The 27,588-nt window shown below is 44.5% G+C and overlaps 2 protein-coding genes and 2 long non-coding RNA genes across 8 annotated transcripts in view; 1 reads left to right on the plus strand and 3 right to left on the minus strand.

Annotated features, from left to right (window-relative positions):
• Ebpl (EBP like) overlaps positions 1–27,588 on the plus strand; it is a gene marked incomplete at its 5' end in the record, with an annotated part of 59,838 nt that overhangs the window by 30,576 nt on the left and 1,674 nt on the right. The gene's annotated exons all lie outside the window — the stretch shown is intronic.
• Positions 4,979–11,555, minus strand: LOC125616148. Its single transcript, XR_007346780.1, has 2 exons — positions 11,179–11,555; positions 4,979–6,984 (listed from the first exon to the last, which is right to left on the minus strand). It is a non-coding gene; the product is annotated as an uncharacterized LOC125616148 (long non-coding RNA).
• On the minus strand, positions 18,583–20,552 carry Arl11 (ADP ribosylation factor like GTPase 11). Of its 2 annotated transcripts, XM_048800904.1 has the most exons (3): positions 20,293–20,552; positions 20,043–20,152; positions 18,583–19,581 (listed from the first exon to the last, which is right to left on the minus strand). In XM_048800904.1, the coding sequence occupies exon 3, from the start codon at positions 19,389–19,391 to the stop codon at positions 18,801–18,803; it is 591 nt and encodes a 196-aa protein (XP_048656861.1). In that variant the 5' UTR covers positions 19,392–19,581; positions 20,043–20,152; positions 20,293–20,552; the 3' UTR covers positions 18,583–18,800. The 2 variants fall into 2 exon arrangements, with proteins under 2 accessions (XP_048656861.1, XP_015339757.1); XM_015484271.2 differs by lacking the exon at positions 20,043–20,152 and having other exon boundaries at positions 20,293–20,543.
• Positions 21,350–25,465, minus strand: LOC125616147. 4 transcript variants are annotated; one of them, XR_007346777.1, is made up of 4 exons: positions 24,668–25,465; positions 24,169–24,316; positions 22,820–22,877; positions 21,350–22,424 (listed from the first exon to the last, which is right to left on the minus strand). It is a non-coding gene; the product is annotated as an uncharacterized LOC125616147 (long non-coding RNA). The 4 variants fall into 4 exon arrangements; XR_007346779.1 differs by having other exon boundaries at positions 21,350–21,435; positions 24,169–25,465; XR_007346778.1 differs by having other exon boundaries at positions 21,350–21,503; positions 24,169–25,465.

Raw genomic sequence — 27,588 nt, forward strand, 5'->3', positions numbered from 1 at the left:
ATCCTTACAGTTGAGGGTTATTTTATCCTCCCAGTTCATAATTTGGGTACAAAATTCTAGATTGAAAATAAATTTTCCTTAGGTTTTTTTTTTTTTTGGTACTTTTTATTTTGAAATAATTTTAGATTTAAAGAAAGGCAGACAAAATAGTACAGAGTTATATTGAATGCGCATCTCACATAGCCACAGTACAATTGTCAAAACAGAAAATTAACATTGGTACACTACTGTATACGAAACTACAGACATTGGATTTCACCAGTGTTTCCAATAACGTCATTTTATTTTTTTCCAGGATCCCACACTAAATTTAGTTGTTGAGTCGTCTTAATCTCCTCTAATCTGGGACAGGTCCTCTGTCTTTGTCTTTCATGACACATTTGAAGAATACTGGCAGTTATTCTGCAAAATGTCCCTGATTTTGGATTTGTCTAATGATTACACTGAGTTCCTCATGATTACATTGAATTATGGATTCTGGGCAAGAATATCACAGAGGCAATGTGCCCTTCTCCATGCATCGTACAATCGATGCTGACCTTGATCGTGTGACTAAAGTGGGTCTGCGTTTCTCCACCATAATTCTTCCTGCAATTAATAAATATATCACTGTTTTTCCTACAATTAATAAATATATCACTGGATATACTTTGAGACTGCAAATATCTTGTTTATCCTCAAACTGTCACCAAATAATTTTATCATCCATTGATGAATCTTGCCTGTAAAAATTAATACTGTCGTGTTCTAATGATGATTTTCTGTTTCCCTTCTACTTTTATCAATTGGAATTCTCTTGTAAGGTAGAGCTCTTTCTTTCTTTCCATTCATCTAGTCACTCAGCTTTTTATTTATACCAGCATTGATTCATAGATATTAGTTTTAATTTATAGATCATAGCAGTTTTGTTTTTCAAATGGTTCTTGAAATATTAAAGGCTTTGTTGCATTATCCTTTAGATTTCAGTGTTGCTGTTATTAAGAAGCTTAATGTCACTTTGATTTTTAAAAAAACTTTTTTAGTTGCAGATGCACATAATACCTTTATTTTATTTATTTTATTTTTATGTGGTGCTGAGGATCGAACCCAGTGCCTCACACGTGCAAGGCAAGGGCTCTACCATTGAGCCATGACCCCAGCCCCACCAATTTGATTCTTGATCTATTTTTCCAATTTTTCTCCATGTTTACATTCTATAGGAAAAATGGAAGAGATTTTAAAAAGGAAGGTTCCTCAAAGCAGATAGAAAGCCATGTGAGCCCTGGATGTGGCCACTAGGGCTGTTGAGCCAGCACTTCATGGGGGATCTTGAGATGTCACTGTGGTCTCTCTGTGGGCCAGGACTCCTGCAGAGGCGCTCAGGCCCCTGCCTGGGGTGTGCAGCCTCCTACCACACTCGATCCCGAGTGGAAGGGCTCTGAGCAGTTGTGGCAGTCCCTGATACTCCAAATTCTGAGTCTTCCTCATTTTGCTACCAGGGACGGTATACAGAGCCCTGGAGTGACTATCCACAGAAGTATATAAAGAGATCATGGTCCCTGGAGCCACCCATCCACAGAGGTTCAGATGCTGCCATGGGACCTGGGGTAAGTTATTGAACCTCCCTGGGCCTTGTCTCTAAAATTAGAGCACAAACTTCCAGAGTTTGAGGGATTAGATGAGATAATACAATTTCAGCCCTAGACCTGTGTGTGGCACAGAGAGGTCCATCGAGATCCCCCCCCACACCCAGCAGCTGGCAGGAAGCCGTCTCTGGTCTGTGAGCTCATGTTCTGCTATTTTGCCTTTGTGAATTTGGGCTTCTGTTGTGTTTGTTTAAATCCCTTTGTCATCTCTCTGGTGAGGTTTGGGGAGACCATACAATTAGATGTATGTACGGATTTCACAACATTAAGCCACAAGTCTCAACGACTTTCTTTGTTCCTCCTAAAGACCTCCCAGGGTCGGTATGCAGAGCCCTGGAGTGACTATCCGCACTTCAGAGTCAGGTCTGCCCCCAGCTCCTGAGTTACCTAGAAGCTGCCTGAGGAGTGCCCAGGATGACCCTGTTGGCCGAATGTTCTCCGAGCTTCTTTCCAAATCCTGAGTCATCATCGGCTAAGAGGAAGGAAGGGCCACAACATTTGTGTAAGAACCTTGTGACCCAGGCTGTGGCAGAGCAAAACAACCGCAGGCCTCTGCCGGCTGCCTGGACTCTGACTCTTGGGAATCATGTGATTGCCCCAGAGTCTGTGATCCTATCTTTAACCAGCCAGGAGGGGGGCGTTGCAAAGGACAGTTTGGAAGGCTGGTTTAAAAGAATGCATTCCTCCTCCTCCACGGGGTCGGCCCCCTGGCGTTTTGTGTTGGCAGGTTCTCCTCCTTCCTGGGTCCTGATGCTGTCTGGTTGCTGTGGGGGGGAGCCCCTCTCAGAGTGTGGCTCAGTGGTAGAGGGCTCCCTTAGCATGCTTGAGGCCTTGAGGCACTGAGTTCGATCCTCAGCACCACATAAATGTAAAATAAAGATGTTGGGTCCATTTAAAACTAAAGAATAAATATTAAAAAAAAAAAAGAGTGGCTTTTCCAATGAAAGGGTGAAGCTACTTCTGGCTGGTTGTCCTTGGACGTCAGCACTCACCCTGAACTGTTGTAGTTTGTACTGCCTTTACCCTGGGCATGTCCTACCCCAGCCTCATCCATTCTTCAAATTGGGCTTCCCTGCTCCCAGATTCCCTGAGAGGGTGGGGAAAGAAGCCAGACTCTAATTCTCCACCCACTCCCCAGTTAAAGCAGCACTCCTGGGGGCTGGGGCTGGGGCTCAGCGCTCGCCTAGCAAGGCCTTGGGTTCAATCCTCAGCACCGCATAAAAATAAATAAATAAAATAAAGCTATTGTGTCCAACTACAACTAAAAAGTAAATATATATATATTTTTAAAAGCAGTACTCCTGGGCCAGCTAGGTGGTTCTGTGACCCCTCGGTTAGCTCTTGGCCCTTCCAAGCATCTGGGGAAAGTGGCAGTCCCCCACACAGTAGTCCTGGCTGTGGGTAATGAGAGCAGTTTGGCCCACGTTCATTATGACCTCAGACACAGTGGCCATGTCCTGCCCCTCTCCATTGGGCAGCATCCCCTGCGTATTTCTCAGTTCTTCTGAACTTTTAGTTTTGCTAAACCTCACTTCAGAAGATCCTGAGAATCTAGTGTCACATTGGAGTTGAAATGGGGCTGGATGTGGTGGTGTGTGGCAATAATGCCAGCTGCTCAGGAAGCTGAGGCAGAGAGATTGCAAATTCCAGGCCAGCCTGGGCAGTTAGTGAGACACCCCCCATCCCCCACCCCCCCTAAAAAAATAAATGCATACATTTAAATGTAAATATATAAATTTCTTAACATTTGCAAAGCCCTGGGTTCAATACCCTGTACCAAAAAAAAAAAAAAAATCGTAAATGACTGTTGATTCCCACTATTCTTCTAGGGATGTTTTTCTTTTAAAAACTGAAGTCCAAGGAATGAATACTGTAATTGTAGAATTTTAGAAAGGAGCTGAGGATGAAATTGAATTCCCAGTTTCCTGAAATCCTTTCTTTTCAGTTTAATAGCTTTTGCAAGAAGAAAGAGGGTTCATCTGAAATGCATGGAGATGTTAATGCTGGGCTTCCAATACTCAGATTGAAAGAACTCTGGTCTAGGGCCAGAGAGAAGTACAGGCAGGGATAGAGGAGAGGGGAGAGGCAGGCATGGGGCTCACAACTGTAATCCTAGCAGCTCATAGGAGGCTGAGGCAGCTAGATCATGAGTTCAAAGCCAGCCTCAGCAACTCAGTAAGACCCTGACCCTAAATAAAATATTTTTTTAAAGGGTGGTGAATGTGACTCAATGGGTAAGCACCCCTGGGTTCAATCCCTGGCAACCCCCTAAAAAACATTATGGTGGGGGTTGGCTGGAAGCTAAGAGTCCAGCAGGTTCCAGAATGCTTGAGTACAGTCTTGGACTCTGCTCTCTCAGCCCCACCCCCACTCTTTTTACCAGTTGGGTTCTAGAGAATTTCAAGGGTGGGTGAAGAGATCTGCAAGAAGAGCCTGGGCCCCCAGAATCCAATACATACATTTGTATCTCCTTCATCTGTGTTTCTCTTGTACGTAGCTGGGTAGTTTGTACATAGTAGGTGCTCAAGAAATACAAGTTGGCAAGTGGATATTATCTCAATTCTCACAAGAACCTTTTTGGGAGACAGTAACCTTCAATTACCTTCCATTATTCTAGTTCTACAGATAAGGCAGCTTGGCTAAATAATTCGCTCAAAAATACCCAGCTTATGGGGAGCAGGAATGGTGTTCTAGTCAATTCTGATGGACTTCAAGTCCAAACTCTGATCCAATACTCACCTGCATTTAGACAGTATCTATTTGAGCAGAGGGTAAGGTTGTCATCTCCCTCTTGGTAGAAATTCTTCTGTGGAAGAATTTTTCTCATAAAATCTTTACATTTACATAAATAAATCTTTATATATTTATATAAAGACCTTTATATCCTTCATCCCTGCCTTCTACGTTAAGCCAACATTTTATATCACATGAAACTGAAGCCGGTGGAATTGAAAGAAAAAGCAGAATGAAAATTGCAAAGTGATATAATAGCCTGTTAATAATCTAGAGATCATTTATAATCACGATGCCTTCTTTTGTTTGAAATATTGAAAGATGATTTTATGAGAATTAATTTGTTTAGGTTTGCAATTTCATGCTTGAGGTAGTCTATAAAAATATCCATGGACCCCAGGTTGGGGACAAGAGGGAAGACTCACTATCAGGTTTTAGTTTGAGACCTGAGGCAGAACAATGCTGTTTCTGAAGGAGAATTTTCAATGTGTGATCTGTAGCTGCGCAGCCAAATTTCCTTGTGGGTGTACACATCAGAGGAGTGGAAATCAAGACAAAAGGTGAAAATTAAAAAAAAAAAATTGTAATTGTGCTGTAGGGACAAACGAGGCAAGGCACCAAAGATAGCAGGAAACAGTTTTATTTGGCTGCAGCCAGGTTCAGAGGGTATAGCCTTTGCTATAATCAATTAATCCCCTGAACCCCGAGTTCAGGAAGTTTCAGAGTTTTACACCCAGCATATAAGGGGAGGGGCTCAGAAGTTCACAGTCTGCAGAAGTTCACATAAAAGCAGCTTTTTCTTTAACTGTTCTGGACAAGTTAACTCTTCAAGGACAACACCTGAGAAGGGGAGAGCTTCTTCTCCCCTTTCTTTCCTCCCCCTGCCAGGTGTTACCATGGAGCCCATTTGTAACTTATCTTAAAAATGTAGACATCTCTGTGAAGCCCAGCTCAAGGCCAGAGGCCTTGTTTGCACATTTCTTCAAAGTACTATACTGGATACGTTTGTGAAAAACTAGTAAGGGGGTGTCCAGCACCTGGAGTGCTGGTATCTTCTTAGCCAGTGACCAAGTAAACAGGGTGACATGAAAATAGGAAGTTTATCTACAATGGACTCTTTTGCTGACAGTCTTAAAATCAGCCATGGTGAAGAGGGCTTTTCTGTGGAGAAATGGTGTGCCACTTCAATTCCCCCCTTTAATGATGCTCCCCATAATTTAGTCCTTTAAATTTAAGAGCATCATTACCATTATCTTGGCTTAAAGCCTTATATAATGCCAAAATCTTAGTTGTTGTCATCCTTTCAACAGCAGCTTCTGCAGTGGACCCAATAGTTTTAATGCACAGTGGAGCCAAACATGGGAACAATGAACAGGCTAACAGCAGAATATCCACTACACCAGTTAAGCTTTTAAATCTACCAAGAGTTGAAAACCATCTCCCAAAAGCATGATTGGGACCCAAACTTTAATGCGCTCCTAGTGTGAACTAACACATGTGCTAGTTCTCTTGTGTTGTTGGCTGTATTCTTAACTGCTTGTCTATTGTCATCCATTTGGATGCAACAATCTGAGCTGTTGAACTCTCCACATATATTTTTTCCTCAGCCAGTAAGTAATCTAATGCCAAGTGGTTTTGATAGTTAGTCACTTGCATCTGGTCTGTTGTGTGGCTAGGAGGTCAAAGGCTGTGGCAGTCTGATTAATAATAATTTCTAGTACAGCTTGTAAGTGAATAATTCTGTTTAACACGTAAATAGGAGTTCTATAATTCCAACTGCCATTATGTGCCCAGGTATCTGGAGCATAAGTGGCAATAATCCTCTGGGGTGGCCAGTTACCTTCACCCCAAGATTGGTGACCTCCTAAATTAAGTTTCCTTCCAACGGACTTCTTTTTTCTTTCCAAACAGTCATCCATCTATAGCATTCCTCAGATGGGACAGGTCCTAAATATATGTTTTACCACCTCTTAGTTATAGTAGATTGTCTTGACACATGGTTCACATGATCTCCGTGGTTGGAATAGGAGAAGGGCAGAATCTCTTATGGTTATCAAAGGAAACCAAACTAAATAAAGACTAACATTTTGGTTAGCATAGGTTAAACAGCATAAATTAACAAAGCCAAACTAATAACACCAAACAAATCCTAGAAAACATATATAAGCAAGATAAAAAGTATAAGTGAAATTTTGTTACCCAGAGTCCAGTCAGTAGGAGTTACTGTTATCAAACCAGTAGCAAAAACCAAACAGAGAATTACATATATATCTAGAAGCAAGGGGTGGAAATGCATTATAGTATAAGAACTATCTTAGAGGTTGAAGGAGTTTATTAGTCCTGGTGGGAGGTTTATCCTTCACTGTGTAAGGATCAGCCAGTCCCTCCTGTGTGGCTGAAACAGAGCCATAGTCTCCTCAAGCTTCGGCCCTGCGTAGAACAGTCAGCTTCCGGAGTGACTGGAGCAGGGCTGTTGTCCTTCTGATCCTCAAGCTTCTCCGGTGCTCCTTTTTCTTCAGGATGGTCAGCTTCGAGGGCGTAGCAGCATCTGGAGAGCACTCCCAGTCCTCAGCTGCAGGCGTGAGTCTGGTGTAGTGAATCCAGGGACCCATCTCTGCAAACTTGACTGCAGTTGGGGTGGATAAAATAACAGTGAAAGGGCCCTTCCAATGAAGTTTAGGGGTTAAATATTTCATTCTTTGACCCAGAATCAATCTCCAGGCTTGAAGGAGTGTGCACCTGGGTCAAATTTACTGACAATCTTTCTCTAACCCATTGGTTGAGAACCTGTAAAGTTTTCCCTAAGACCTGAAGCTGTGGACTCAGGGTTAATTTTCCTATCTCTCTTAAGTCTCCCTGTAGTCCCCTAATAAGAGGGGGGGGCCTCCCATATATTATCTCAAAAGAAAAGAATCCAGTCCTAGTGGGAGTGGATCTAATCCACAACAGTGTAATAGGGAGAAGTTCATCCCAATGTAAGTGAGTCTCCTGACACAGCTTACCCAATTGAGCCTTAAAGTCCTGTTCATCCTTTGAACTTTACCAGAACTCTGCAGCCTATAGGCAGTACGTAACTTTCATCTGATATTTACACTCTTGGTCAGTAAACGTATCATTTTTGCCCCAAACTTGGCCCATTGTCTGAACCAATAGTTACTGGGACACCAAATTTAGGAATAATTTCCCAGAGAAGCATCCTAGTATTTCCCTAGCCTTTTCAGTGCTGGTGGGAAAGGCTTCTATCCATCAGAGTATAAACACACAAAAACCAAAAGTTATATAGCCCCGTGAGCTTGGTAGTTCAGTGAAATTTACTTCCAAGTCTTTAAAAGGTGCTCCTCGTATAGTTTGGATTCCTAGTGAAAGTTTTGGCCCCTGTCAAGAATTGTTGTGAGCACAAACCTCATATTGTTTGCAGATCATCCAGATGATGCTTGTGAGCTGGGGGTCATAGAAATGTTGACTCAGAACTGTCTCAAGTGCTGTATGTCCAACATGTTTTCCTGTGAAACTGTCTGATAAAGGCTGGGGCTAGAATATCTGGGATGGCTATTCCGGCCATCAGAAAATCTCCACCATCCACCGGGGAGAAAATTTTCTTGTTTAGTCTTATATCACTTACTTTCAGATTGGGAGTGTGTTGGCTCCCATTCTGTTAGCTAGTCGGCCAGGCAGAAGGGCAGCATTTAAACCTGGGTCTGGATTTTCTTCCCGTTTCTTGCAGACAGTTAATTTAGCCTCTCTGTCACTCTCCAGTTGCCCTGAGAAACCACAGTGTTCCCCTTTCGATGAACTTGGCAATATATAATCACAACCTTCCTGGGAGCCCACAGTGCATCCAAAAGTTTAAGAATTTCTTGTCCATCCATCATATCCCCCTGAGTTTTTTCTCCTGAGTTAATTAGCCTACATAAGGCCCTATGAACATCAAGGGTAGAGAACACTTATTTTGAGTCTATGTGAATATCCATACAGACTCCTGTTGTCAACTGAGGTGCTCGAGTCAAAGCAATAAGTTTTACTTTTCGTGCGAAGTTCCCTGAGGCAGAGGTTCTGCCTCGACAGTAGAGTCCAGAGTGACCATTGCATATCCAGCAAAACATACCCCATCTTTTATAAAACTGCTTCTATGTGTGAAGTACTCTGCATCAAGAGGCTGGTCTGTTAGGTCTGGTCTGCTGGAGAACACTTCATCCATGACCTCAACACATTTGTGATCAGGTTTTCCAGGTCCAATGGGCAGCAAAGTTGCTGGGTTTAGAGTTCTGAGGACCTCAACGTGGATACGTGGGTTTTCACATAACATGCCCTGATATTTGGCCATTCTTTTATTAGTCAACCAATAGTGTCCTTTATATTTTAACAATGTCAAAATTGAATGAGGAACTCTGACAACCAGTTCTTGTCCCATAGCCAGTTTATCAGCTTCCAACACCAGAAGAGCTGTGGCTGCAAGGGCCCGTAAAAAAGGTGGCCAGCCCTGGGCTACAGGGTCCAGCTGTTTGGACAAATAGGCCACTAGATGTTGCCATGTCCCCAGCATCTGAGTCAAAACTCCTGCAGCCACTCCAGACAGATCATGGACATACAGAAAGAAAGGCTTTGTGAGGTCAGGGAGCCCTAATCCAGGTGCACTGGTGAGTGCTTGTTTAATGTCCTCAAAGGCCTTTTGCTTAGTTGATCCCCATATAAGAGGATCCCATTTTCCCCCTTTGTGGCTTCATAGAGGGCTTTTGTCATAACTGAAAGTTGGGGATCCATACATATCTGAACCCAGTAACCAACCCCCAAGAATTCTCTATTGTGATGGTTTTTTTTTTTTCCTTATAAACATTTGGACCATTGTCTTTGTACTAGTGAGACTCCCCTTTGAGTGAACTTTGGGTTTATTCTCCTCTTTATCTTTCTGGTCTGTCTGTCTTTGAGTCTCTGGCATACTTCTCAGTAAAGCCCTCTAGGATTGTAATTTTTGGCAAATGGCTCTCTGAGCCTGTCCCACAAAGGCTGCATTGATCACCTGTTGCTTGTGCCTGTGCATTTCTTCACAGACAAACTTGCATTGCGGCTGCAATGTTTGTATGGTGCCCCTCTTCCCCCGGGCACCTCTGGGTAGGGAGAGGGGCGGCAGCGGCAGTGGCCTGGACATTTAGCTCTGAGTCAGTTGGGCCCATCTCTTTTGATCATTGCTGCCAGTTTCATAGGGCAGAGGGGCCTTAGGCAGATGTGGGGCCCAGAGAAATGGTCAGGGCTATGGAGGGTTCGAGAGGGAGATGCTGGAGCAGCGGGAGGCTTATCTGGGCTCTGTTTGTCTGAGATGTGCTCGGCTTAGGCTGGGGCTCAGGGCTGGCTCCGACTCCTTCTAACTCTTGGGCACAGTGTGTTTCGTTCTCTTTTTTCTATTTTTTTAGACTTTCTCTGATGGCTTCTTGACATCTCTTTGTCTTTAGACCTTCTTCTTTGTTGGGGCCCCGTCCTAGGTCAGGATAATGGGCTGCATCAGATCAGGCATGGCCCAGGGTTTCTCCGTGTAGGAGGGAGGAGGATTTTTCCAACTTCTGAGCTCAATGGTGGAGAAAGGCTGGCCACAAAACTGCCTTGTCTCCCTCAGGTGTTTCCCTCTGGTCAATGTGGGCAGGTCCTTTAATCCCTTGCAGGGGCATCTAGAGAGTTCTCATCTGAGTTGTGGCTCTAGTCTTGGGACAAATCTCCCACCTTCATCTTAGGAGGTGAAAGAGTCTTTGGTCCTAGGAAGCCTTTGGCTCTGAGGACATCACAGAAGAAGGAATAGCCAGTACTGGGGGGCCATCATTTGTTGCCTCTGAGGACAAGAGGGCTAGGGGACAGTCTGTTGTCCCAGTGGTCTTGGCAAAGTTGGTCCTGGGTCCTCTTCTGGCTCATGGGGAAAACTGTTTTCTGTCCTGTCTTTCCTAGTCAGGTTTTCTGCTTAGCTGCTTTCCGCTGGGTCTTAGAGACCACTAGGCTCCTGGCTAACATCAGCTTGGACTGTCCATCTAGACAGGCTCTCAACCAAGGGGATTGTTTCTGAACTATCTCTTGCCAGCAATCAATATAAGAGAATTGGTCAGGGGTTCCAAATCAAATCTCAGCAATGACTCTCTCATCTAAAGATCCTTCTGGTGGCCAGCCCACATCTTGGATGAGCCACTCTAATTCCCAGAGTATGCAACCTTTGTGGAGTGAGTCTCACCCCACAGTTACCAGGAAAACCTTCCTAAAGGATTCTAACACACATGTCAGAAGGCTCAGTTTCCTTAGGTGCCTCCCATGTTCCACCCTGCATCGGTGTCGCACACTTAGAACAAAACACACTTAGGACAAGACTCTCTTCGTCCATCTCCGGCCGCTCCCCTCGCAGGGACTTAGGGCCCTCCTAGCCTTGCAGGTCTGTATCAACCCCCGACCTGGAGCTTTCACCTGGACATTGGTTGGTGAAATTCCGCCATAGACTGTATGAGGTGCCATGGAATCACGGATCAGGACTCTGCACTCGCTTAGGCCCTCGGGTTGGGTCAGAACCCTTCCCTTTGTCCATCTCATTCACACACTTTCACACAGACATGGCCAGGACAAATTTCTATCCCTCCCAAATTCCAAACCAAACAAAAAGGGAATCACGGTGTCCCCTCTGCTCGCTGACCCCGAACAGAGACTACTTGGGCGACTCCCCGGTCCGTTTCAGCTCCAACCACTTTGGAGGGTACTCGGGACCCAACAGAGGGTGATCAAGCCTCTCTTCCACCCGCTTAGGCCTCGAAGGGGAAGTCAGGTGGGCTGCGAAACCAAATGGACCAGGTCCTACCTGTTCAGCTGGGCGGTGCTCCAAAACCCTAATTCTGGTTCCTGTTGTCTGTGGGTTACATTGTGCTCCAGGGTGGCAGCCCCAGGGCGCTGGGTGAGTCCATCCTCCTTCAGGCCAAGAGTGGCCTGGGCTTGCCAAGGGGACCGCTCGCTGTCCCCCATCGCCCCAGGGAAGCTGGTCCCGAGAGACAAGAGAGGTAGAATAGCCTTCCTTACCTCCTCTGTCCCATCTGGGTCGCCAAAAATGTTGTAAGGACAAACGAGGCAAGGCACCAAAGATAGCAGGAAACAGTTTTATTTGGCTGCAGCCAGGTTCAGAGGGCACAGCCTTTGCTATAATCAATTAATCCCCTGAACCCCGAGTTCAGGGAGTTTCAGAGTTTTATACTCAGTGTGTAAGGGGAGGGGCTCAGAAGTTCACAGTCTGCAGAAGTTCACATAAAAGCAGCTTTTTCTTTCACTGTTCTGGGCATGTTAACTCTTCAAGGACAACACCTGAGAAGGGGGGAGCTTCTTCTCCCCTTTCTTTCCTCCCCCTGCCAGCTGTTACCATGGAGCCCATTTGTAACTTATCTTAAAAATGTAGACATCTCTGTGAAGCCCAGCTCAAGGCCAGAGGCTTTGTTTGCACATTTCTTCAAAGTACTATACTAGATATGTTTGTGAAAACTAGTAAGGGGGTGCCCAGCACCTGGAGTGCTGGTATCTTCTCGGCCAGTGGCCAAGTAAATAGGGTGACATGAAAATAGGAAGTTTATCTACATTGGACTCTTTTGCTGACAGTCTTAAAATCAGCCATGGTGAAGAGGGCTTTTCTGTGGAGAAAAGGGGGTGCCACTTCAATTGTAGATAGACACAATACCTTTATTTTATTTATATGTGGTGCTGAGGATCGAACCCAGTGTCTCACACGTGCCAGGCAAGCCTTCTACTACTAAGCCACAACCCCAGCCCAAAAAACTTATTATTTTTTTTTTCTAAAATTGTTCTGTTTTTCTGGCGTGGCTGCTTTTATGAGCCATGTAGGTAGGAAATTCAGGGATGGCATGTCAAAGTCCTCTTGGTGAGTTCAGGGCCATCACGGGTTGGTAATCGTGCCAGTAGAAGTGCCAACGGTCATGGCAAACACATGCTCATCCTTCTTAATTAAGTGCCCTCCAAAAAACCATCTCGAGATACCCTTTGTTCACTAGGATGCTATTTTACTAATCATGGGTGTAACTTAAATCTCCTGGAGCCAAGCAGTGGAATCTGGGAAGTAGATACAATTTAAAACAAAATTTCCACCAAGCCAGAAAACCTCTCCATGGAGGTAGAAGGGAAAGAAGATTGTTTTATTATTGAGTGAGAATGTTCATGACCCTAAGAGGTTGCAAAGACAGGCAGATGCTGTCACTCCAGGCGAACATTGATGGGCCAGTCTCCTCCCCCAGCAAGAGGACTTGACGACACCATTTGTCACGTGGGGTTCACCCTAGACTCACCTGGTAAATGAGGTCACCATCTGTTAGCTAATTAGCTTTATCCAAAGGAAAAGAGCAACCCTCTCTTATCTTTAAGGGGGGGAGGTAGTTTTGCAACTTGAAGTGTAGGCTCCCCTCTCCCCCTCAAAGAGAAGGGAGCTGTTTCCTTTGATGACTGCATTTCAAAGGGATGGCTCCTGAAAAAGACATTCCTGAGCTTTTTTTGGCTTAAAAAAAAAGTGTATACATCTCAAAGAGACAGGAAAGCATTTAAAATTGCAAGCCCCCTTAAGTTAATGCTCTAAAAAAAAAAAAAAAAGGGAAGGGCAGTGAAGTCTCCTTTATTTTCAATAGGGAGCATCAACCCTCCTTTTATTCTCTCTTTCTCCCTCTCTCTGCAGTACTGGGGTTGGAACACAGGGTCTTGCTCAGGCTGGGCAAGTGCTCTACCACCAAGCCACACCCCCAGGCCCTTCCGTCTCTTCTTTTAATTTGTTTTTGCTTTTACAGATCCAAGAAAGTGGCAGCAAAGGTCAACATGTGCCAAGGCAAAAGCCACGTGCCTAACAATCTTGTCATTCCTGTTAGTCTTCCAGTCTGGCTATAGGTCCCCACTTAACCGCCCTCTCTCCTACCCAGATCAAAAGTCAGGATGTTCTAGAAAAAGTACATGTGACTTTTTGTTGCAAAGGGTGCCTGAAGTAGAGATTGGTGCTGCCATTTTGGCTCTTATGTCGATGAACCTCTTGGTGTTCTCAATCTTGGATTTTATTCTGGACAGTTTAGAGGACCTAGGGACTCCCTACCATGACACCCAGTTCCCTGGCTTTAATTATTTACTTGTTCTTCATCCAAGTATTTCATGAGCAACTCATTATCTCGCATTATTCTAGGCTTTTTTAAAAAAATATCTTTTTAGTTGTAGATGGACACCATACCTTTATTTATTTGTTTTTACTTTTATGTGGTGTTGAGGATCGAACCCAGTGCCTCACACATGCTAGGCAAGTGCTCTACCACAGAGCCAGCCCCTTACCATCCTCATATATCACTTGTTGAACAGCCCGGTTGAGACACTGAGAACAGTCAGCACCACAGGACTTGTTCAGGGGGAGGATAGACATAGGTTGGAATATGCAGGCCAGATTTTCTGGTGATGTAAGATCTGGGGATCCTGAAATAGTGGGTGGGATCTGACGAGGAGGTACAGACAGGCAAACAACATAAGCCTATGGAAGGCCAGGTGTGAGGCTTCCTAAAATTGTGTGCCCTGCAGAACTGCTGCCAATACTACCATCACTCTAAGGACTGACTTCCCCACCCCAGCCCCCAACATGGTAGCTTGACACGTCATAGCATACGTACAGAGGACATTAGAAACCCCAAGAGAAGGGCTGGGTACAGTGGCTCATGCCTATAATCCTAGCAACTTGGGAGGCTAAGGCAGGAGGATTGCAAGTTCAAGGTTGGCCTCAGCAACTTAGTGAGAACCTGTCTCCAAAAAAAAAAAAAAAAAGCCTGGAGATGTAGCTCAGTGTTAAAGGTCCCCTGGGTTCAATCCCAGTACTGCAAAAAAAAAAAAAAAGATATTCCAAGAGGGTGCACATGGCCTGCCTTCACCAGTTGATGAGTGGAAGGCTGGCAGAGCTGCCCTTGGACTCTCAGACCTACCTTTCATCTTCGTCCAGAGAACGGTATAATTAATAGCCTAGAACCGCAGACTAGGTAATGCTATGTGGGTGACTGGACATTCAGTCCCTCTAAGCAGTGGTGGACCAGCAGGGAGCTATGGTAAACCTGCCGGGGCGTGGTTATTATATTTTGCTATTATTGTTCTTTTCCAGAAATTTTATCTGAAGGGAATTATGAAAGGAGACTCCCTGGGGTTTATTAGGACCAAGAGCATCTGTCTGCCTTCTAGGACTGCGGGTTTCAGGGAAGCGCTCAGTACTCAGAGCTACCCACTGGCCCTCCTGCAAGCCGCACACACGGGGAACTAGCATGGGGTGTCTTGAGGTCAGGGAGGAGACTGACCTGGGTAACGTAGAGGCAGTGTCAAAGACCAGGGAAAAGACTGCCCATGGCTTGATGGGGCAGCTGTGATGACCATCTGTGCAGACCAATGGTGTCAATAGGGTGGACCTCCATCAGTAGACACCCCTGGTCTTCCTCTGCCCTGTCTCCCTTCCTTCAGGTTCCCCCTCCTTCCAAACACTGCACAGCTTCTTCCTGGGCACAGAGCTAACAGGTTGCCCTGATGCCAGTATCTGAGAAGGCTCCTGGCCACCCAGCAAAACAAGTTCATGACGTCTAGCCACACAGATTACAGCTTTCCCATTACAAAGTCAGGGTTGTTCAGTAAACTATAGCAAAAAAAAAAAAAAAAAAATTTTAAATGTCACCAGGCTCAGTGGCACATGCCTATAATCCCAGTGCCTCGGGAGGCTGAGGCAGGAGGATCATGAGTTCAAAGCCAGCCTCAGCAATTTAGGGAGGATCTAAGCAACTCAGCAAGACCCTCTCTCTAAATAAAATACAAAAAAAGGTCTGGGGATGTGGCTCAGTGGTTAAGTGCCGCTGGGTTTAATCCCCAGTACCAAAAAAAAAAAAAAGTATACCGTCTTTGTACAAAAGGAAATCCTCAAGTGAAGGAAATGAAGAGGAAACCCACAGCCAAAGCAGTTAAGTGTAAGCTGAGATTTTAGAGGAGCCAATGGCTCCAGGGCCTGGCTAAGGTTATGACACCTGGGTGGGTGGGAACTGGAGCTGTGGCCTTTGGCTTGCTCTGAGGAGAGAAGATGTTGATCTGAGCTGAGGAGAAAAACAAGAGCACCAAAGAGATGCTTTCCTTAAAAGGCGGTCAGAAAATGCGGCCCACCAGCTCAGGGAAGTTTGAGGAAGCAAATTGTCTGACTTGGGTCATAGATGCAAAGAAAAGATACATATCACCTGTCAGAAATAAACCCTCTGGGACCTGTGGAATGGGTGCTGAGTCCCAATTCTACTACCCATGAGATCCAGAATCCCAAATGGGGAAAACCAACACTATATTTGGTCTAAAACAATTAAAATCTCTGGGATCCAAGAGATGCTAAGGAAAAAACTACTCTGTAGAGACACTGTCACAACCCAGGGCACATGGAAGTCACACAGGAAAAGCAACTCCTACTGAAGATGAGCTCATAATAAAGAAGCGACACATCACATGAGAAAATGAGCCTCCATGAGCAGAAGCCTGCAGTTGCTTCCACAGGTTCTCAGCGTCTCAAGGGGCTCACATTCTGGATGATCTGAAAGAAGCTGTCACCCCACATCTCAAACAGAGCACAGCGGTCGGTCCAGCCCTCCCAGGCTGCACTTCCTGGTCCCCCGGCTGCCTTCTATTCTCACCTTCTCCGTTCATAGCTTTCCAATCCCTCCTTTCATGCAGGATCAAGGTCTTGAACCATCTCCAAATTCTTCCTCTCTCAACTCCTTCCCTTAAAAATAACTTCAATTTTCTCCTCTCTGCCTCTGCCTCTCTTCTATTCTGCGATGGTCACCCAGCTGGTTTCCCTGCCTTCCCATCTCCCCCTTTTCTCTTTATCTCACCCCCACACCCCCACTAACTTATCCTCCTAAAGGAAACAAAGCTCCATGAGTTTTGCATCTCTGAGCCAAACTCCTAAAATATGAAAGTCCAAACAGCCTTCTCAACTTGGACCTTAACTTCCTTTCCAGTTTCATCTCCTATTACAACATCACCTTCTCCCTCCTCACTCCAAGCCCCTGTTTCAGGTACACCATCTTACTTATTCTTCCCGCACCCACCCACCCCATGCTTCTGTGCTGTCTCTTCCCTTTGACTAGAATGTCCACCCCCCGCCCCAGCCCATCTGCTGATGGAAGGCCTTCCCTGCTTAAACCTTCTAGAAGCATGATGTGGAAGAATGCAGGCATCAGGGATAGAACTATTTGGTTTTGAATTCCAGCTGTTTCTAATTATATAAAATGGGAATAATGCCCACTTTGCAGGGAGTGAGAATGAGAGATGATCTCTGTAAGACACCAAGCACAGAGCCTAGCGCCAGCACTAGGTATCTGGAACCAGAGTTCCCTGAGACCTGAGGCCCTATCTCATTCATCTTTTCATCCTTCGTGTCTAATAGAAGAAATGAAGTATGTTGATTGACGAAGAGTAGAAAGAACAAGGCATGCCAAAGCTGGTAGAAGGGAGGAATGTGGGTAAAAGATCTCAGATGTTAGAGGGGACTGAGGTCCAACTTACATTGTGATGCTCCAAAGAGGACAGAACCATCATCAGGAGCTATAAAAAAAGCTGATTCTTTTTTTTTTTCTTAGTTTTAGGTGGACACAATACCTTTATTTTATTTTTATGTGGTGCTGAGAATTGAACCCAGTGCCTCACGCATGCTAGGCAAGCGCACTACCACTTGAGCCACATCCCCAGCCCCGAAAGCTGATCTTTTTTGCAAGGTGATGTTACTGAAGATTGAACCCAAGGGCACTTTTACCACTCTGCTACATGCCCAGTTTTATTTGTTTGTTTGTTTATTTATTCATTTGAGACAAGGTCTTGCTAAGTGGCTGAGACTGGCCTCAAACTTGGATCCTCCTGCCTCAGTTTCCCAAGTCTCTGGGATTACAGGTGTGTGCCAACATGCCTGGCTAGGAAGCTAATTTTAATGCAGGATCCAAGGACCATCTAACATTTAGGCTGTTTCATTTGAGAACAGATGTCAAATGCATACTTCTTGCCATTAAAAAACTCAGATAACAGAATGCATTCTGGGATCGGATGAAGGATAAAGCCAGATTATTGATCCTTTACTTCTGGGAATCACAGATGTCTTTGAAATTCTGACAAAAGTTATGGTTTTCCTAGAAAAATGGCCCAAAGCATAACATTTTGCAAATAAGCTCAAGACTTTTGTGGATCCCAGGTAACAGACACCTGAAAAATCCTTTTAGAATACTGTGTTCAACTTTCCATTTTACTATCCGTCAAAGGGAGAAGGCACTGCAGTCATCCCTATTTTCAGAATTCATAATTCCTCTAAAGCACTTGGTTCACATCTAAAAGCTCCTTTGTCTTTTTTTTTTTTTTTTGAACTGGAGATTGAACCCAGGGGTGCTTAACCACTGACATCCTCAGCCCCTTCCTGCCAACCCCCACTTTTTTTTTTTGAGGCAAGGTCTTGCTGAGTTGCTTAAGGCCTCACTAAACTGAGGTTGGCTTTGAACTTGAGATCCTCCTGCCTCAGCCTCCCAGGCAGCTGGAATCAGAGGCGTGAACCACCATGCTCCATTGTCTTTTACCACAAATTAAGCACTCTACATAGTTTTTTTTTTTCAAGTTGTAGATGGACACAATACCTTTATTTTTTATTTTTTTATGGGGTGCAGGGATCAAACCCAGTGCCTCATACATGCTCAGCAAGTGCTCTACCACTGTGCCACTACTCCAGCCCCCTAGTTTTTATTTAATGAATGAAACAATTGATCTGATCTTTAAGGAAAGACTATGTGTTACAAGAAGGAGAAAAGAGAAGGAAAAAAGAAGAAAATACATAATGGGATTTTGAAAAAGATCTACACAGGATGATAAAGGGTAGAAATGGTTTAATCTGGGTCAGAAAGATGAGTGAATTCTGGAAGCCCTTAACTCACAGCTGCTTGCTCAGGGCTGGGGGCCCCACTGAACTTCTATAATGCAGAATCTGTGGCAGCCAACCCACCTGCTCTGGCTACTTGTACCAAGAAGGATAGTGGCACATACCCAGAGTCCATCAGGGAAAATCACTCATAATGACCGCAAATGTGTCCAGATGATTCTCAAATTTGATCTTGAGACCTCTCCCTTTTATTGAACTTACATCTCCCTTTATGTGACCACTTGTTGTTCTATTCACACTTGATAATGAGCTATTCAATGAAACATGTTGAGGGTTTTCTTTTTTTATTAGAGTACCATTATTCAAAGAATAAAATTGTTATTCAAAGATTTTTCGACATAAATACCACTGAAAATGAGTCCCGAGAAGAAAGTATCCCGTCTGAGAATAGAAAGACTTCTGGTTTGATAAACGGAGCTGAAGTGGCTCCAGGATTAGCTGGTTCTTCCGGCTCACAGGAGCCAAGATAAGCTGCTCTGGCCTGGTCAGGATTTCTTGTGGTCCCTGTGCCCGGCCCCACCGCCTCTGAGCGGGAGACACAGGCGGCTGCGGGATTTCAGCAGAGCCTGCAGGCTCTTCCAGGCCTCGGGCAGCCCCTGGCCAGTGAGGGCGCTGCAGGCCCGGAGATCCCAGCCGCGGTCTGCAAAGCACTCCAGGCCCAGCCTCTTTCTGATCTCCCGCAGGGGGAGGGCATCCGGGGCCTCCTGCTTATTGGCCAGCACCAAGAAAGGGACCCCAGTCATGTTGGGGTCCTTCAGGACTTCTTTGAGCTCACCCACAGCCTCAGGCAAGCGGGCTTCATCAGTGCTGTCCAGCACGTACACGAGCACCTCAGTGCCTTCCAGATAGTCCTTCCAGCTTGCCCTGAGCTGAGCCTGGCCCCCAACGTCCCAGAGGATCACTGACTTATGCCCAGGAGCCTCAAGAGGCTCCACGTTGAAACCTATGGTGGGCAGGGTCTCCACTTCCTGGTGGCCCTTCAGTTTGTACAGGAGGGTGGTCTTGCCGGCCCCGTCGAGGCCCATCATCATCACCTGGGCTTCTGCCTTGTGACTTCTGAAATTCACAGACCCCATGGTGGCCACTGCTAAGTCCCAGCGCGAAAGGCTTTATATTTTCTGAAGGAATACAAACCCCCACAGGCACGGAGATGAGCTTCTGCTCCTCAGGAGGACCAAGGTTGAAAGGGCCAGGAAGTGAGGGAGCGTGGGTCCCCACCAGCTGGCTGATGGCTGGGGCCTGCTTCAGAGGAGAGTGTGAGGCCTCCTAGAAGACACAAAACGTGGGCTCACGTTCCTCAGTAGTTAGAGCAAAGAGGGGAAATGGAGTTCCACTTAGACCTAGTCCAATCGAAATTACAGAAAGAGGATTTCAATGTCTGCTAGTCTGTGGCCTCTGACCTCTCTGCTTCCTTTAAGCCTAAACCCGGAAGTGACAGCTCTGTGGTTTCCTTGCAAGGTAAAGAGGCCCTGCTAGGCCTGCGTCTTCCTCTACCTTGGACACCCCCACCCCACAGGCCCAGCACGGTCCTGTCAATAGTGACTATTTATAACCACTATCTGGGGGCAAATTTGTGACTCGGCTGCCAACTGGTTTCCTCCACTGACTCACCCAGGCAAATGCCCTCCAGAACACTTCACCTGTTTTTAGAAGAACTCACACAAAGATAGAAGACCTGTCCCTGAGTTAGGAGAAACATGGGTAGGATAGGAAAAGGGACATCTCACCTCTGAGAGTGTGTATTAGTGGCCTTGGAAGAAAGTAAGATGCCTCGGGCTGGGGATGTGGCTCAAGCGGTAGCGCGCTCGCCTGGCATGCGTGCGGCCCGGGTTCGATCCTCAGCACCACATACAAAACAAAGATGTTGTGTCCACCAAATAAATAAATAATTAAATATTAAAAAAAAAAAAAAAGAAAAGAAAATAAGATGCCTCTCTTCACTCCTGCTAAAGGGAGAAGAGTGAAAATTAAAATTACCTCAGTGTTATCTTTAGATGGCAGCAGAACGTTCCTCCTCTGGGGCTCTCTTCTACCATGGAGCTGCTGTCTGTTGGTCAGGCATGTCCCAAGAATGAGACATGAAGGAAGTGCTGTGGCTATTGCAATTTCTCCTTTTTCTGCTTCCTTTCCCTACTGGGGACATGCCACAGAGATGTCTGCAGCTCTTCAGCTCTTAGTGGAATCAGGCCCAGCCACAAATAATGTTTCACAGCAACTCAGATCCTATGCCTGAAGAAGTTTGTACGTTCAGCTGCCTTCCTATTTGTTTATTTATTTGTTTATTTTTGTGGCTCTGAAGATTGAACCCAGGGACTCATACATACTAGGCAAGTGTTCTGCCACTGAGCTACACCCCCACCCCTTTTCAAAATTTTACTTTATTTTGAGACAGAGTCTAAGTTGCCCAGGCTGGCCTCAAACTTTGCAATGTCCTGCCTCAGCCTCCTGGATAGCTAGGATGAGGGAGGTGTCCTACCAGGCCAGGCTTCAGCTGCCTGCTCTTGCTCTTCCCCTCATAGTCCTGTGATCTCAGGGAGGGTTCTGAAAGTCAGACCTTCTTCTTCCAGGATATGCATCAATGTTTTTCTGGTACCTGGAGATTCTTCTATTTGCTTGGGACTGTAGAAGTTGTCAGAATCAAAAGGAGTCACTATTGTCAAGACTTAACCATAAATAAATAAATACATAAATAGACAAAGACAGAATGTCTTATCAGACATTTATGCTTAAATATCTGAGAAGAAATACACACACACACACACACACCACCACCACCACCAACAACAACAACAACAAAAAAAAAAACTGCCAGAACCACAAATTCACACACACACACACACACACACCCCAAAAAAAAAAAAAACCTTCCAGAACCACAACCTTACACAAAAAATACTTCTGCAAGGACAGATCTGCCCAGCAACTGCCTACTTAATCTTTGACACCATCCTTGTTATTGGTTCTTGCAAGTTTTCTTATTTCAAAATATTTTATGTAATCCTCTGCATTTTTGCCTTTAAAAACTTCTCCTTGCCTCAACTTGCTTGAGTAAGCACATGTTCCCATTGCAATGATCAGCTATTCCCAAATAAATATTGGTATACTTTGAAGAAGGTCTTCCTGTGGACAGAGTTGGAGAAGCTTTTTCTTGTCATCTGTGTTTAAAGAACCATACAAGCTTTAAAGTGCTGCGCGAAAAAAAAAATAGGTACTGAAGGTAAATCACAGAAATTAAAAGGTAACATTAATGTGGTGGAACTGTAGGTGATTAAAATTGTCGCTTGGTTTTTTTCTTGAGTAGTAACATTATGTCTCCCTTGCATAGTAGATGACACTGAAATAGAATTAAAAAAAAAAAAATCAGTTACTCAGAATCCACTGGGAGAGCAGAACCACACTCCAAAGGTTCCACATAGACAGCCTACAGGGTGTTGGGAGGCCTCTTTGTGGCACTGATCTTGGAGTCTTAGGGAGGTTCTACCCTCCAGGGGCTAGACAGGCATTCAGAGGGAGGAGCTGGGAACACTGCCATGGAGATCAGGCCTCCCCAGGTGTGAAGGAGCTTTCCTGAGACCAAGAGCCTACGTTGGGCAAGGAAGATGAATGCTAGAAAAGCAGTGGTTACTTTTACTCTGACTCCAGTTGTTCCCAAAAGCCTGTGTGGCCTGAGTTCCTGTGTAGACCCAGACCTCAATCCCTTTAGCCCAACAAGGGTGGACACCCCCATCTGGGGAGCCTGGGGAGGGCTGCTTCCCTGGGGAGACAACATGGAGCCCAGAATAACAGTGGGCCTTGATCTTGGACCACCTGGGGGATACATCTGGCCTTCGCTACTTACTAGCTGTGTCACCTCAAGCATGTTCCTGAGTTTCTCTAAGCCTCACCTTCTTACTTTATAAAATGGGATTAATGGCTGTAACAGTAATACCTAACTTGAGGGTTATTGGGAGGCTTAAGTAAGTTAAAGCACAAGTACTGAGCCCCAAACCTGGCACTTGGCCCTGGGATGGTACGATTCAAGAAGGAACAGACAGCCATCAAAATCAGAGTGTGGCTGGTACATGTGGAGTGTGATCACCTTTGAGGGCTTGTGACTGCGGCTTCCAGACCTGGAAAAAGAAAGAGGTTGGGGGGCGGCTGGGGTTGTGGCTCAGTGCTAGAGCACTCGTCTAGCATGCATGAGGCACTGGGTTCGATCCTCAGCACCAAATAAATGTAAAATAAAGATATTGTGTCCACTTAAACTTAAAAAATAAATATTAAAAAAAAAGAAAGAGGGGCTCTGAGGGGCTCACACATATCAGGAAAGACAAGGGTCTTGGGCCCCACCTCTACTGTCCCCAGGGCATCCCAAGAAGGTCCCCGAATAGAGAGCCTCATGGTTCAGAGTATGAATTTATAAACATACTTTTGTCAATTCTCATATGTAGCCAGGCCTTTTGGCCAAGCCATGACCACCCACGACACATGCACAAAGCAGTTTATAATGAAGATTGCTACTTACCACATCTCCAGGGATCTGTTTGGCTCAACATCTGGGGCTGGTTTTCTGTGCAGTCTATCTGGAGGAGAGGAAGGAGGAGCAGGTAGAGGAGCTCACAGGTTATTAACTAAGTCAACTGTGGAAACGATGTCTGAACAGCTTGTTTGGAAATGATGGGAAGTTAGTGGTTTTTTAAGAGATTATTTATCATGGGACAGAACCCAGTGATTACTTTTATCTTCTCTAGAGATAGGTCCAAAGGAGAAGAGTGCAAGAACAGGAACTTTGTTCCCCTGCAAAGTGGTGGAGAAATGCCCACAAAGTCGTCTTGTTCAGCCTCCTTTTCCTGAGCTTCATAACTGCCTTCACCTTTCTGTTCGTCCTGTGACCACATCTTTCTCTGATCTCTCACTTTCTCAACTTGCAATGCTCAAATTAATGGCTTTTCCCCAAGGACTGGGTCTGTTATTTATTTTAAAAATATTTTTAGCTGTAGTGAGACACAATACCTTTATTTTATTTATTTATTTTTATGCAGTGCTGAGAAAGGAACCCAGGACCTAACATGTTAGGCAGGTGCTCTACCGCTAAGCTACGGTCCCAGCTCATTTTACTTATTTATTTTTTATGATGAGCAGGGTAAATGATTTAAGTTTGAGATGTTTGCGGTTGAGAAATCCAAAATACTTGAGAAATACTAGGATAATGATTATAGTTCATGCTAGAGTAGAATCTTGGGTGACAAATTTTAAACAGTTGTCAGAGATGGGCCACACAAGTCTAGCTGATATAAAGCATTACATTAGCTGTGATGGTGGGTAACTGTGCATAAAAACCTGATCAGTTGTTTATTGCTGTATAACATACTACAAAATATAATGGCTTAAAGCAAAAACAAAAAAAAATATTATTTTCTATTGGGTTTCTTGAATTGCCTAGGATTAGATGGATGCTTCTTTTTTAAAATATTTTTTTTAGTTGTAGATGTCCTCAATACCTTTATTTATTTAATTAATTAATTTATTTTATGTGGTGCTGAGAATAGAACCCAGTGCCTCACATGTGGTAGGCAAGCACTCTATCACTGAGCTACAACCTCAGCCCCAATGGATATTTCTTTTTTTTTCTTAAATATTTATTTTTAGTTGTAGTTGGACACAATACTTTTTATATTATTTATTTATTTTCATGTGGTGCTGAGGTTGGAACCCAGAGCCTCACATGTGGTAGGCAAGCGCTCTACTGCTGAACTACAACCTAGCCCAACGGACACTTCTTGATTGGAGCCTTTCATAACCGTATCAGTTGAAAACTGGAACAAGATTTCCAAGGTTGACATGGCTAAACATCCGAGATATTTTTCCACTCACATTGCTGAGAGTTCACCTTGTTTTGACTGGGAGCTCAGTTGGTCTCTCAATGTATCTTGGCATTTTCATCACTTGATAGCTTGGTTCTGAGGATGTTTGTTGGTTTCAGGGGTTCAGTTCAGGATCAGCTGGCTCCATGGTGTTGGGCCTGAGGTAAGACAGAACATCATGGCAGAAGGGTACAGTGGAGAAAAGATAGGCTGCATGGTTTAAGACAACCAGGAAGCAGAGAGAGAACAGACTGTTTCTTTGAAAACTCAGATTTGATTTACTTATATTTCCAGGCTATTCATACAGAATTCAAAAGATACTAAAGGGCATAGTATCAGGGAAGTCCTTCTTACTCCTGTGTTCTAGCCATGAGGGTCCTTTCCTGGAAAACAACCAACGTGGTTGGTTTCTTAGGTATTTTTTCCAGACATAGTCTATGCACATAGAAGCTAATAGGAGGCATCTATTTTTCATGGTCCCCGCCCCCATGCCCCCTGTGGTCACATACTTGGAGGAGTGCAATCTCTTGAATCCCTCTTCTCTCCACCAGAGGTTCTCAACCAAGGGCTGTGTGAGGAATCCATGGAGGAGGGCAGAGGAGTGACAGTGAGCAGCCCTGGGAACCCCCCAACTCTCCTACCTCCAGCAGCTCCCCAATGAGTGAATGAGGGACAGAGCCAGGCAGAGCACATCAAAGTTATCTTTCACGGGTACTGCGGAAAGAATTAATGCTCCAGTCATCAAAAAGGCTGAAAAATCTCTGAGAATTTAACTACATCTGTGATTACAATTTCTTAGAAAACCTGTGGAGCCCTGAGACATATATCTGAATTTGGCATGGTTGTACAGGTGCCATGTGGTTATGGATGACTGTTTACAGGTGCTTTTTTTTTCTTGCTTTTTTTTTTTTTTTTTGTACCAGGGATTGAACTCAGGGCCACTTTACCACTGAGCCACATCCCCAGCCCTATTTTGTATTTTATTTAGAGACGGTGTCACTGAGTTGCTTAGCGCCTTGCTGTTGCTGAGACTGGCTTTGAACTTGTGATCCTCTTATCTCAGCCTCTCAAGCTGCTGGGATTACAGACACGCACCACTATGCTCTGTGACTGTTTACAGGTTTTTATATCTATTGTGAGGTTTTTCCTGGATGGAGAAAGGTGGGGAAAGAGCACAGGTTGACTCAGCTACTTAGCCCAGTGGTTCTCTCAGGCTTAGTAGCTAAAAATACTCACATACTTTGAGAGTATGATTAGAGCAGGCTCCAGGAACTCTGGGGCTGGGGGCAGGGATTCTAGACATCTTATAATGCCCAGAAGAATTCTGCACAAGTGAATGTTTCTTGACTTTTAATTCAACTTTTGAATATCCCAGACATTTATGTGATTAAAAAAAACACTATTTAATGTATGAAATATGATATGACAAGATCATTGTAATGTTTTGAGCAACCAAAAAAAAAATACACAAAACACTATTTAAAAATTACCTGATTCCAACCAGGCATTGTGTTATATACCTGCAATCCAGCAACTCAGGAGACTGAGGCAGGAGGATCCCAAGTTCAAGGCCAGCCTGGGCAATTTAGTAAGACTCTGGCTCAAAATTAAAATAATAAAAAGGACTGGGGGTATAGCTCAGTGGTAAAGCACCACTGGGTTCAAACCCCAGAACAAAAAAAGAAAAGAAAAGGAAGAAAGAAAGAGAGAAAGAGAAAACCTAGTTAGGCACAGTGATGCACACCTGTAATCCTAGTAACCTGGGAGGCTAAGGCAGGAGGATCACAAGTTCAAGGCCAGCCTCAGCAATTTAGCAAGCCCCTAAGCAAAGCCTGTTTCAAAGGGCTGGGGATATAGCTCAGTGGTAAAGTGCCCCGGGTTCATTACCCAGTACCCTTCCCCCAAAAAATCTGATTTTAGAATCAAATGTTATTTTATACCAGTACAAACTATTTTCCACATGATTTTCACATATACTATGCTTTACAGAAATGCACTTAATACATCATCTTAGTCCATTTTCCATTGATATAACAAAATACTTGAGACTGAATAGCTTATAAAATAAAGATGCTTATTTGATTCACATTCCTGGTAGTTGGAGGGTCCCAACAGCATAGCACTGGCATCCTAGTGGGGGTGCCCTGGCTGCCTCACAAGATGGCCAGAGGAGTGGAAAGGGAAATGACTGTGTGTAGTCTTGCTTTATAACAACCTTTTCTTTTCTTTTCTTTTTTTTTGATTTAATTAGTTACACATGACAGTACAATGACCTTAACATATCATACATTTGAATCAGATGGGATATAATTTCTCATTTTTCTGTGTGTACAGGTTGCAGAATCACATTGGTCATGCAGTCACGTATATACACACAGCAATAATAATGTCTATTTTATTCTACTGTCCCTCCTTTCCCCTTTCCCCTCCCCTCCCTTCTCATCACTTCTCTCTACCTAATCCAGGGTAACGCTAGTCTTTTTATTTCCTCACATCTTCATACATGTATTTTGTATAAGGATGAGGGTCTTATTATACAAAATACATGTATAACCTTTTCTGAAAGCACTGCTGTAGTCACAGGAGGGCTAGAACTTCAGCAAGACAGCGTTAATCCCCAGGGCCCAATTACCTCCCTCTAGGCTCCACTTTTTAAGGCTCCACCACCTCCCAACATCACCACCAGGTTGGGGACCAAATCTCCAGTACATGAACATTTTGGGGGAAAACCCACAACCAACCTGAAGCATATGTAAATTGTGGAAATTTTGCACTTTATTTGTTTGGAGCTTTACTGTGGATTGTTCAGAATATCATATCATCAATAGCACCACTTTGAACAGAAGCATGACATTTAAGTTGCTGATAAGATGCAGCAAAACCCTGTATTGGGTGCATCATGCTCACATGGGTTCTGCCTTTAGATGCAAGAATGTGATGGCTTTATCAGTGCAATTGAGTCTGAGCATTTACATATAGAATTATGTGTCATCTTATTGAGTTACTTTCCTCTTATTTGTTCCTTATGTTACATCATTATCCTGATTTTTTTTAAAGATTATGCAAGTACTAGGTAGATTCTATCATTTACAATTTGCATTTCTAGATTTAAGAAACAGACATTGTAGAGTTGGGGGTGTTGCTCAGTGGGAGCACTTGCTTAGCATGTGTGAGGTTCTGAGTCCAACCCTTCCAGAGGGTGAGGGAAGGATGAGGAGGAGGGAGAAGAAATAGGGGAAGAAAAAAGGAAATAGACATTGTAAAATATTTGTTTCAAAAAAAAAAAAAGTGACTTGCTCTGTTTTAGGGCCCAACAGTAGAGGAAGACATAACTGGGGGGAAAGAAATTAATAAGGGACCCAAAGTTGTGGGAGGACAGAGACCCCAAACCAGAAGCCATCCTGGTGACAGCAGAGGTCCATCTTCTTGC

Source organism: Marmota marmota, unplaced genomic scaffold, assembly GCF_001458135.2.
Source record: "Marmota marmota marmota unplaced genomic scaffold, marMar, whole genome shotgun sequence".
Lineage (NCBI taxonomy): Eukaryota > Metazoa > Chordata > Mammalia > Rodentia > Sciuridae > Marmota > Marmota marmota.